At 58.7% G+C, this 11048-nt stretch overlaps 1 protein-coding gene across 1 annotated transcript; it reads right to left on the minus strand.

Moving 5' to 3' along the window:
• Window positions 1-309: 309 nt before the first annotated feature.
• MAP2K2 (mitogen-activated protein kinase kinase 2) lies at window positions 310-11037 on the minus strand. Its single transcript, XM_059869844.1, has 11 exons — window positions 10903-11037; window positions 9616-9826; window positions 8144-8290; window positions 7550-7627; window positions 7140-7191; window positions 6928-7052; window positions 4987-5200; window positions 4201-4265; window positions 3432-3493; window positions 2839-2884; window positions 310-2100 (listed from the first exon to the last, which is right to left on the minus strand). The coding sequence occupies exons 1-11, from the start codon at window positions 10986-10988 to the stop codon at window positions 1990-1992; spliced, it is 1197 nt and encodes a 398-aa protein (XP_059725827.1). The 5' UTR covers window positions 10989-11037; the 3' UTR covers window positions 310-1989.
• Window positions 11038-11048: the final 11 nt, after the last annotated feature.

Raw genomic sequence — 11048 nt, forward strand, 5'->3', positions numbered from 1 at the left:
TTGGGTTTTTTTTCAGCTTCACGCAGCTCCTGCTCACCCCAAATATTTTTCACCCCTAAATATTTTTCACCCCCCAACTATTTCCAACTGGATTTAGGTCCTTGGATTCCACATCCATCCCATCCGGGGCTGCCTCGTGTCGGGATAATTTCGGTGTCTCCGGCTCCCACTGGAGGCAGCCGCTGGCCAGCAGTGGCCAGCACATCCCCGGGAGAGCCACCAGAGCTCCGGGAGGCAGCACTCCCGGCTGGAATTCCGGCTCCAGAGGGGTTAAACCCACCCCAGGCACAACCGAGGAGAGAAACCACCTGGAAATGTAAAGTGCCGTTTATTTATTATTTACCCCCCCCCTCCCCGTCCATGATGAAAATATCGAGTTAAAAAAAAAAAAAAATTAATTGCACCACCAAACTGCTCCATCCATGCTCTCCTCCTCATCCTCCTCCTTTTCCTCCTCTTCCTCCTCCAAATCCCAGCACCAAAACCTACGGAAAACAGCCCAAAACTTGAGGAACCTTCCCTGCTTCCCACATTAAATAAGAGGCAAAATCCATCACATCGAGCACCCCACGGCTCCAGGGGGGCTTGGCTGGCCATGAGCTGAGCCAGCAAGCACAGACCCCTCAAATCTGGGGTGTTCCCCCCAAAACTGGGGTGCTGCCCCCCAAAAAATTGGGGTGTCCCCCCTCTGGGGACGTGGCTGCCCTGTGGGTTGGCCCCAGGCAGGGCAGTGCCTTTGTCCTGTGCTGGAAAACAGGAAAGGAAAAGGGATGAGGGATTTGGGGGTACCCAGCCCTGGTAGTTAATTCTGGGGGGGGGGCTGCCATGGTGGGACCCAGGGCAGGCAGGGGGATGGCAACTGCCAGCCTGACTGAGTGAAAAACAGCTAAAAAAACCAGAAAACACCAAAAAAATTCCCACCCAACTTCCCAAATCCTCACAGGGGGCTCAGGAGTTGCCAAGCCCACGTGGGGAGGGGGGAGGAGGGGAATGATTCACCCCAAAATCCACGTGGTGGGAAGGGAGGGGGTCGGGGCCTGGGGGGCTGCAGGGTCCTTGATGGGAGGGACAATCCAGGGACAACGTGGGCTCGGGGTGGGTTCATCCCTGGCCAGGGGGCTCTGACAGGGAATCCTGGAGCTCTGCCACGTCCACAATGGCTGAGGCCAGCCCTGGGATGGGCTGGAGGCAGCTGGAGGGGGGAAATGCAGCCTGGAGGGGGGAAATGCAGCCTGGAGGGGGGAAATGCAGCCTGGAGGGTTTCCCGTGCCCCCGATGGGGTCAGGAGAGGGACCCCAGACCCGGGCATGGCTGCCAGGAACAGCCAGGCTCTGCCTCCACCTCTCCAGGGAAGGAAAATCCCAAAATCCACACTCTCCCCTCACCTGGAGACTGCCAAGTGGGAGCCATCCCCCATCCCCATCCCTCCCTCCTCGGCCCCAGGGACCCGGCCCTCCCCTGAACATCCAGCTCGGCACAAGCCAGGCTTCAGAAGAACCGTTTAAAGCAGAGTGAAAGCAGGCAAACCTCTGCTCTGCCCCCAGCCCAGAGCCCAGCTGTGGCCCCAGAAAGGACAGGGACACTGCTCTGGGCCACCCCAGGCAGGCTTTCTCCATTCCTGATCCCACCCCAGAGAGAAAACCAGGGATGAGTGAAGCACCAGCTGCCCCTCATCCCTGCACCACCTCACACCCCCTATCACCTTCCTTCTTGATTTCCAAAAAAAACCCGAACCAAAACAAAAATCAATCCAAAATGAAGAAAAACCAACATAAGCAGCACCACAATTCCCAAGTGTCAGGAGCTCCAGAGCTGGAGCAGAGGCCTGGAACACCCCCAGGTCCGCAGGGACCGACCCCGGCGGGCAGCCCCGGAGGATGGAGCCGCCCCGGGGCCGGAGCTTTGGCGCTGGGAGGGAGGAAGGAGGGGCAGATCTGCCCTGGAGGGAGGAGAGGAAGCGGTGCCAGAGGCAGGAGCGCCAGGCTGGGCTCACATGGCAGCTCGGGTGGGAGTGCTGGGCTGGTTCAGCCGCAGCGTCCGGCACAGCCAGCCCGCGAAATCCACCTCCTCCACCTCGGAGCGCTTGATGAACGTGTGGCTCTGCAAGCACAGGGGAAAACACGGTCAGGAACACTCCAGAGGGGCAGCCCAGACCCCAAAAAGCCAGCCCTGTGCTGTGGGATATGCCCTGGAGAGGGGGGAAGATCCTGAGACAGGGAAAGAAGACTTGGGGAAAACATTTGTTCCTTGCAGCTCTCCCACCATCGCAGGGAGAAATTCCTGCCCAATCTCCCACCATCCCTGCCCTCTGGCAGTGGGAGCCCTTCCCTGTGTCCTGTCCCTCTGTCCCTTGTCCCCAGTCCCTCTCAGCTCTCCTGGAGCCCCTTCAGGCTCTGAGCTCTCCCTGGAGCCTTCTCCTCTCCAGGTGAGCACCCCCAGCTCTCCCAGAGCTCCAGAGGGGCTCCAGGCCCTCCTCTGGACTCTCCCAGCAGCTCCAGGTCCTTCTGGACCTGCTGGAGGCAGCTCTGCAGGTGGGGTCTCACCTGAATTCCCCCCTTGCCCAGGACTCTGCTGGATCTCTGGGATGAGAGCACAGCTGGGATCCAGCCCTCAGTGCCCCCACCTGCCCAGGTGAGGAGCCAGGGCTGTCCCAGGCACCTCAGCAGAGCCTGGACGAGCTCCCAGCAGAGATCCAGCACTGCCCCTGGATAAAGGGGGTCAGTCCCTCATCCTGAGCTCAGCCTGGCAATTCCCAGCCTGTGGAGCAAGAGGGATGGGGCAGCAGCTGGCAGAGCTGGTGCCACCCCAGTGCAGCAGAAAAATCCTCTCCCCACTCACCATCAGCATCTTCAGATCTGCTCGTTCTGCTGGGTTCTTAATTAAACTGGAATGAGAAGACCAAGAGAGGGAAGCCAAGGTGAGATTCCTTGTGGGAATGTGGGGATCAAGCTGGAGAAGCTCCAGCTTCCCCCAGAGCCCCTCAGGATCCTGGGAGAGGGATCCCTGCCAGCTCAGCTCTCCCAGGGAGAGCTGCAGGATCCAGCTCCTCCAGACTGAGGGGACAAATTGTGCCCTGCAAATGGAGAAAAGCCCTAAAGCTTGGCAGCCATCTGGGATTTAACATCCAATCTCTGCTTTACTGGGAGCTCTGGCAGCACCTGCAGGTGTCCCTGTGCCCACGGGGTGACTCAGCCCCAGGATCTGCTCCACCACCCCCCTTGCCAGGCTCAGATTTAGAAGGAGCTGGGATCCTGCTCAGCAGCCCCACAAAAAACTGCTTTTATTCCAACCCTTCCCAAGGCAGGAGCTCCCAGCACAACGTGGGATCAGGCAGGGAGAGAGAGATCAGGCAGAACACGGAGGGTGGAGCTGCAGAGCTGTCAAGGAGCACGTCCAAGCCTCCACCTTCAGCCAGGAGATGAAATCCTCACCATTTATTTACAAACTCCTGGAAATCTTGCGTGAAGACTCCACTTGGCAGCTTGGGAGGTGGCTGTGGAGAGAAGGAAAAGGGGTTCCTGCACCACTCCTGTGTTACTGTGCCAGAAATCAGTGTCAGGGAGCTGTGCTCTACAGCCACTCTCATCCTCCTCATCCTCACTGCTTTTCCAGCCAGGAAAACCCTTCCCTGCCATTCCTTCCCCTGCTGCTCCAGCTCGCTCTGCACCTGGGGGACCCCACACTGAACCCCAGCCAAAGCTGGGAAATCCCCAAGCATCCCAATCCTAAATCCAGCCTCACAAATCCCAGCTCTGGCCACGCCTGGGGCTGATGAAACAGCCCCAAAATGAGAATTTTCCATCACCCTGGAAAGGGAAGCTGCCCTTCCTCCTCTTGTTTGTGAGAGCTGTCCTTGCAAGTTGGGTAGGACAAGGGGGGTGGCCTTAAACTGAGGGAAGGAAGGTTTAAATGGGATTTGGGGAAGAAATTCCTCTCTGTGATGGTGGGGAGGGGCTGGGATGGAATTCCCAGAGCAGCTGTGGCTGCCCCTGGATCCCTGGCAGTGCCCAAGGCCAGGCTGGAGCAGCCTGGGGCAGCGGGAGGTGTCCCTGCCCTGGCAGGGGTGGCACTGGCTGAGCCTTAAGGTCCTTCCAACCCAAAAAATTCTGGGATTTCACGAGTGACCAAACATTCCAGATCCCACCCTGACTCAGCAGAGCAGGACATCCCCGTGGAACCTCTGGGAAAGCAAACACCCACCTCGTTAACGATGTAATCCAGCAGCTCAAAGATGGCCATGGCAGGCCTGGTGTCCATCCCGTGGCCTGGGGGGTGACACGACACAAACGGTGCTGAGAGGCTGCTCAGGGCTCAGTTTGGGGTGAAAAACACGACTTTGGGGGAGCTCTGCTGGGAGAGGCTGAGGCAACTCCCGGGGGAATTGCGTCATGGTTAATGAGAAATCAACTTCATTCCCAGAGTTTGGATTTCTCTCACCAGACCTCCAGTCCAGATTTATTTATGTTTGGACAGCAGCAGACCATCTACTCTGGCTGGCTGGCAGCACTTCCAGAGCCTTCTGCTCCCAAGGAAATGGCTCTAGCAGAGCATCCCTGGAATCCTGGTGCTGCTTGGTGCTTCTGTGGGCTCTCCCAGCAAAGCTCTTCCCAAAAAGCTGCCTGAGAAGAACCTGCTGGCAGCACAGGCAAAGCCTGAGGAGCACAAGGGGCCGTGCCAACGCCCCTCAAACCATCCTCTCCACGGGAGCCACATTCCAGCTGTGCCCCCAGCACGGGGTGGGGGGCTGAGCCTTTCTGGGGGACACAGGAGCCCACGGACAGATCCCAAATCCATCCTGAGAGGTCCCTCCCCACGCTCCCACCTCGATTCCACCAACCTGTGTCGGGGTGGGCCGTGCAGGAGCCAAAGCTGCCTTCCCTACCAGCACTCCCAGCAGAGCCTCCTGCAGGGCAGCTCCCCCAGCCGCCCCCAACCCCGCTCATCCCCCATGGAAGCGTTGCTGCCGATGCACACCACAGCCCCTACCACTGACGGGGCGTCCTGGGGGCCTGGCCCGCGGCGAGATGCTGGGGGACTCTCCCTCCGCCCCGTCCACCACAGGACGGCCAAAAATTGCTTCCAGTTCCTTGGAGTCTGGCGGGGGGATTGGGTACCTTCCGATCGACAGCTCCACCAGGGACAGCCCCATGCTCCAGATGTCCGACTGCACCGAGTAGTGCGTGCCCTGCAGGCGCTCGGGCTGGGGGAGACACAGCAGGGCTCAGGGGGATGGGGATAATGGGGGTGGGGATAATGGGGGTGGGGGATAATGGGGAAGGGGAAAAATGGCTCTGGGAATGGGAATGGGGATGGGGATAATGGGGATGGGGATAATGGGGATGGGGGATAATGGGGATGGGGGATAATGGGGATGGGGGATAATGGGGATGGGGGATAATGGGGATGGGGGATAATGGGGATGGGGGATAATGGGGATGGGGGATAATGGGGATGGGGGATAATGGGGATGGGGGATAATGGGGATGGGGGATAATGGGGATGGGGGATAATGGCTCTGGGAATGGGAATGGGGATGGGGATAATGGGGAAGGGGATGGGAATGGGAATGGGGATGGGGATAATGGGGATGGGGGATAATGGGGAAGGGGATGGGAATGGGAATGGGGATGGGGATAAAGGGGAAGCGGAAAAATGGCTCTGGGAATGGAAATGGGGATGGGGATAATGGGGAGAGAGCACGGGGAGGGGCTCAGGGGGGTGGGATGGGGATAATGGGGATGGGAATGGGGATAATGGCACTGGGAATGGGGGATAATGGCAGTGGGAATGGGGGATAGTGGCACCCAGGACACAGGGAATGGGTGACATGGAATGCTGGTCCCCAGAGCATAGGAGCACCCACTGACATGGGATATGGACCCCCAGGACACAGGAACACGGGGTAACATGGGATACCAAACACAAATGTCCTGTATGGATGAGACTCAGACTCCAGTGCCTAAAGAGCCTCCAAGGGAACTGGAGAAGGACTTTGGACAAGGGACAGGACACAGGGAATGGCTTCACACGGACAGAGGCAGGGATGGATGGGATATTGGGAAGGAATTCCACCCTGGCAGGGTGGGCAGGCCCTGGCACAGGTGTCCAGAGCAGCTGTGGCTGCCCCTGGATCCCTGGCAGCACCCAAGGCCAGGCTGGAGCAGCCTGGGACAGTGGGAGGTGTCCCTGCCATGGCAGGGGTGGCACTGGATGGGCTTTAAGGTCCTTCCAACCCAAACCATTCTGGGATTCTGTAATATCCCAAAGGCATCTCCAGGGAAAGGACAGTCCCAGAAGGATCATGTGCAAAGGGGATGGAAAAGAAAAATGATGTGCAGACAAAAAGCACTTGGAGCATCTTATCCACACTCCCAACTCAGCAGCATTCCCAGATACTTGTGTTTGGGAGTCTGGAACACCCAGCAGGAATCTATTTCTTTCTGTGCTGAAATCTAAGGAACTCAGCTTATCCATAAAAATGTATTTTCCTGCTCTCTGCTGTTAACACCCAAGAGGAACCAGAGGAGCAGAAAATACACTTGAGGTTATGGCCATTAAAAGGAAAAATTAGGAATAAATCAGTCCATGCAAGTCATCCCCACTGGCAGCTCTGAGGCAGCCTGGAGCCAGGGGGGGACAGGATTTTTAAATAGCCCCTGTCTAACTATAACTGCACTTGAATAACCATTCCCAAAATACAGGAGCAGCTCAGACCTCAGGATCCTTCCCTGGGAGGGTGGGGAGGACCTGGCACAGGTTCCCAGAGAAGCTGTGGCTGCCCCTGGATCCCTGGAAGTGTCCAAGGCCAGGCTGGACGAGGCTTGGAACAACCTGGGACAGTGGAGAGTGTCCCTGTGAACAGGATGGGGATGGAAACAGCTGAGATGGACCCAAATGACCCCAAAAGCCCAGCTGGAAGGAACTTACAGACATGTAGGACCGAGTTCCCACAAAGGAGTTGGCCATGGAGTCAATGAGCTGCCCGCTGACCCCGAAGTCACAGAGCTTAATCTCCCCTCGGGAATTCACCAGGATGTTGGAGGGTTTCACATCTGGGAACAGCGAGAGAGGGGAGTGTGAAGGTGGCTCTGGGTGACACCTGGCACTGCAGGCTGGGATTTTCAGGGTGCTGCTCTCACCTCTGTGCATGATTTGGTGCTTCTCCCGCAGATAGGCCAGGCCCCGCAGAACCTGGGAGGAACCCAAAGGCTGGATCAGAGCAGGGCTCAGGGAGGAGCTCTGCCCTCAGCCCAAGGAGAGCTGCCCTGTGGTGTCCACGTCCCTCAGGATTTCCAATTTATCCCCAATTCCATCACAGATTTTGGGTGAACCACCCAAAAAGCTTCTTCCAAACCTCCTCAAAGTGAAGCCAACATTATCCAGGGGAAAGGGGTTGGGAATATTTCCCCTCTGCTCTGGCCTCTTGGCCCAGAAAAGTGCAGTCCCTAGGACTGGGAAGCACAGAAAGCTTCCCAGGGCAGCCCAGGAATCATTCCCAACCCCTGCCCAGCAAATCCCCCCAGGAAGCCTGAGCAGCCCCATCACTCACCGCTATACTGACTTTGCCCAGGATTTCCTCAGGAATTCTTTTGGCTTCTTTCAGCACTTGATCCAAAGAGCCACCATCCTGAAATAAAGAACATGGGAATGACCAACACAGCAATTCCCAGCAGGAAAACAGAGCAGGGCAGCAGGTGGTGGGTGACCAGCATTGAGCACACTCCTTTTTCAGCCCCAAATAAAGATCTGGTGATCTGAGGTCAGGTTTATGACTGAAAACAGGTTTTTAACAGCTCTGCTTCTTGCTGTTGGATCTTTGCTTCCTTCCATCAGTGGAAATGCCAAGGTGGTGCTGAGTTGGAGGAGAAATAACATAGTTCTCCACCAGAAAGAACAGAATACGTTCACTGGGCCTCTCAGCAGGCTCTGCAGAGCAGTGGGTTGGCAACATTTCCGTTTGGCCAAGCCCCAAACCTCTGCTTCCTCTTCCCAAAAGTTGCTGTCTCCCTCATTCCGAGCCCTGAGCAGGAATGTGTGGCTCCCACCAGGAGCAGAGTGGCCAGAGCAAGGAGCTGCCAGTGGCCCAAGGCACGGAGCTGGCAGGGAGAGGAATGGGGAGGGTGCAGGGAGGGCAGGGCCTCACCATGTGCTCCATGCAGATGGAGATCTCCCCGTCGCTGTAGAAGGCTCCGTAGAAGCCCACGATGTAGGGGGAGTTGCACTCGTGCAGCACCTGCAGCTCCCGGATGATCTGGTTCCTGATGGCTGGTTTGATTTCCAAATGGATCAGCTGCCAGGAGAGAAAACAGGCGAGGGGTGACTCCTGGGAAGGAAAAGAACTGATGGGCAGCAGCTCTGAGTGCTGGGAAGAAATCAGATCTTCAAGGGAGGTGCTGCTCTGGAGCAGAACTTTTCCCATTTGCAGAGTAATATTAAGGGTGAAGTGGCAGGACACAGGGAATGGCTTCCCAGTGCCAAAGGGCAGGCGTGGATGGGATACTGGGAATAAACCCTGGCAGAGGGTGAGACCCTGGAATGGAATTCCCAGAGAAGCTGTGGCTGCCCATGGAAGTGCCCAGGGCCAGGCTGGACGTGGCTTGGAGCAGCCTGGGACAGTGGAAGGTGTCCCTGGCCGTGGCAGGGGTGGCACTGGGTGGGACTGAAGGTGTCTCCAGCCCCATCCCGTGGGGGTTTCCATGCTGAAGGCACAGGGAGAGCTCTGTGCTGGCCCAGCCCCGTGGAAGGAGTCAGGATTGCACTGGACACAGGTGGAAAGACGAGTCAGGAGTTTGATCTCAGCCCCTCTGAGTCAGCAGCCAGGAGCATTTTCACAAGCTCTGGAGGTGTTGTAAGAAGGTGCTCCGAGATCAAGGAAACCACAGGAAAGAAAAAGCCCCTGTGAAGGTTCTGCACAAGAACGAGCAGCGGCTTTTGGGGCCGCACGTGGGGTCAGAGCAGAGCAGGGAGGGAAACACCCAGGGCTGGTGAAAGGAGGCCCTGCCCCTGGAACTGGGTGAGCTGTAAGGCCCCTTCCAACCCAAACCACTGCAGGATTCCATGATCCCAACAGCAGGAGGGAGGAGAGACTCTGGAGGAGGCAGAGCAGTGGTTGTGCTGCTCCTGCCAAGCACAGCCTCTCCCAGCAGGCAGATGAAGCAGCTCCTGATTTTCTACTCTGTGGCACCACAGTGGATGTTCCCAGTGAAGCCAAGTCTGAGAGGAACCTCTGTCTGAGGAACCTCTCAGGAACCTCTGTTCCTGCTTGGAATGACCTTGGGATGTGTTAAATGGGGCAGAGGGATGTGTGTGCCAAACCCATCCTTCCCACTGACACTTCCTCAGCCACCACCTACAATCCTCAGGAGATCCAATTCCAGTCACTTTGTCCATCAGAACTGGGAAAAAAAAAAATAAACTCCTGTTTTCCAGAGCCCAAGGATCTGTCACTGGGAGCACAGCCTCTCCAAAGGAGACAGCTCCATCTGGGAGCAGCCAGGACTCCTGACCCAGGTGAGGTGGTGAAGGTGCAAATGCAGAGAGAATCCAACCAAACCCAGCCCTCCCCGAGCCAGGGAGGGCTGCAGGTGCCCCCCAGCATTCCCAGCCTCTCGTTACCTTCCGTGCCATAACGAGCCCTGAGGGTTTGTGCTGCACTTTGGTGACCACCCCGCCATTGCCAGCGCCCAGCTCAGAGATCCTCTCGAAGTCATCGTCCTTCAGCTCCCCCACTTTGGCTTTCTGTGTCAGGAAAGCTTCCAGGCGCTTCTTCTGCTGCTCATCCAGCTCCAGCTCCTCCAGCTTCTTCTGCAGGTCCACCAGGTTAGCCCTGGAGAGGGGAGGAGGAGATGGGAGATGCTCAGCACCAGGGAAAGGAGGGTGCAGTTCTTAGGAAATGATGGAAAATCATCCCCTGACCTGTCCTGAGCCCCCAGCAATGGGATCAGCTGGACAGGGAGACCTGGAGAAGTCCCTGCCCAACACACACAGCCCCTCTGGAGAGGAGCCTGGGAGCAGTCAGGTGCTTTGGGAGAGCCAAGGAAGAGGAAAAATCCTTTGGGCCTTAAAGAGGCAGCAGCAGATGCTGCTCCCTGTCCCAGGGAGCCAAACTTGGCTTTGGTAACATGAGAAGGGCTTTCCATGGGGTCCAGCAGCTCTGCTACACCCCCACCCCAAATCCTGAGCACAAAGGGGGGGTCTGTGCTGCCCCAGCACCAGCTGCCGAGCCCCCACCGCCTGTGCCAGCTCCAGCTGCTCCATCCCAGTTGCTGCCCCCTCTTTGTCCCTCCTCACCCACACTGGGACGTGTCGGGAGGGTCTCACCCCATCCCTTCCACCCAGCACCCCTCGTACCCCCCTGCACCACCTCTCACCCCACATCTCCCATCTGCCGAGCCCCCACTGCTGCCCTAAGTCCCCCCCAGACCCCGGCTCCCCATCCCAGCTCCAGGCCTGGGCCCGGCACCCCCCGGACCTGAGCTGCCCCTGCAAACCGGGGGGTCAGAGCAGCCTCCCCCTGCCCATCCCATCCCCTCCTGCCCCAGCCCACCCCTTCCAGCCCTCAGCTTTTCCCCCGGCTCTGCCTCCCTGACCCTCGCCTGCCCCAGACCGGGCCCATCCAGCCCTCCAGGCCTGTCCCGGCTCCTCCAGGCCTTCCCTGGTCCCCCCGAGTCTGTCCCAGCTCTCCCCTCACACCTTCCTAGGCCTCCTCAAACCTGTCCCGGCTCCTCCAGGCCCTCCCTGGCTCTCCCTGCGCCCCGTGTCCGCCGTGCCCCGACCCCCGGGCCCGGTGCCCGCTCTGTCCCGGCCTCCCCGGTCTGCCCAGGCCCGGTGTCCCCCCCAGGCCCCGCGTCCCCCCCAGGCCCAGCCCCGCTGTCGGGGCGGTCCCGGCCGGGCCTGACTCACTCTGCGGAGCCGTCGGGGCTGGGTCCCTCGGCGGCGCTGGGGGCGATGTTGAGGGCGGGCAGCACCGGCTTCCTCTTGGCCGGCATGGCCGGGCCGGGCCGCGCCTGCGGGGCCGGGGGGGCGCGGCCGGGCGCGGGGGCGCGCGG

This window comes from Haemorhous mexicanus, chromosome 29 (assembly GCF_027477595.1).
Source record: "Haemorhous mexicanus isolate bHaeMex1 chromosome 29, bHaeMex1.pri, whole genome shotgun sequence".
Classification (NCBI taxonomy): Eukaryota; Metazoa; Chordata; class Aves; order Passeriformes; family Fringillidae; genus Haemorhous; species Haemorhous mexicanus.

Excerpts from the sequence above, each read along its gene's own strand:
- MAP2K2 (XM_059869844.1), bottom strand. The coding sequence starts at position 10,988 with ATGCCGGCCAAGAGGAAGCCGGTGCTGCCCGCCCTCAACATCGCCCCC. Across the intron at positions 4,266-4,986 it reads CCCAGGACGCCCCGTCAGTG|GCCACGGGATGGACACCAGG; the intron begins GTAGGGGCTGTG and ends GTCACCCCCCAG. Across the intron at positions 2,885-3,431 it reads CAGGAGTTTGTAAATAAATG|TTTAATTAAGAACCCAGCAG; the intron begins GTGAGGATTTCA and ends TTCTCATTCCAG.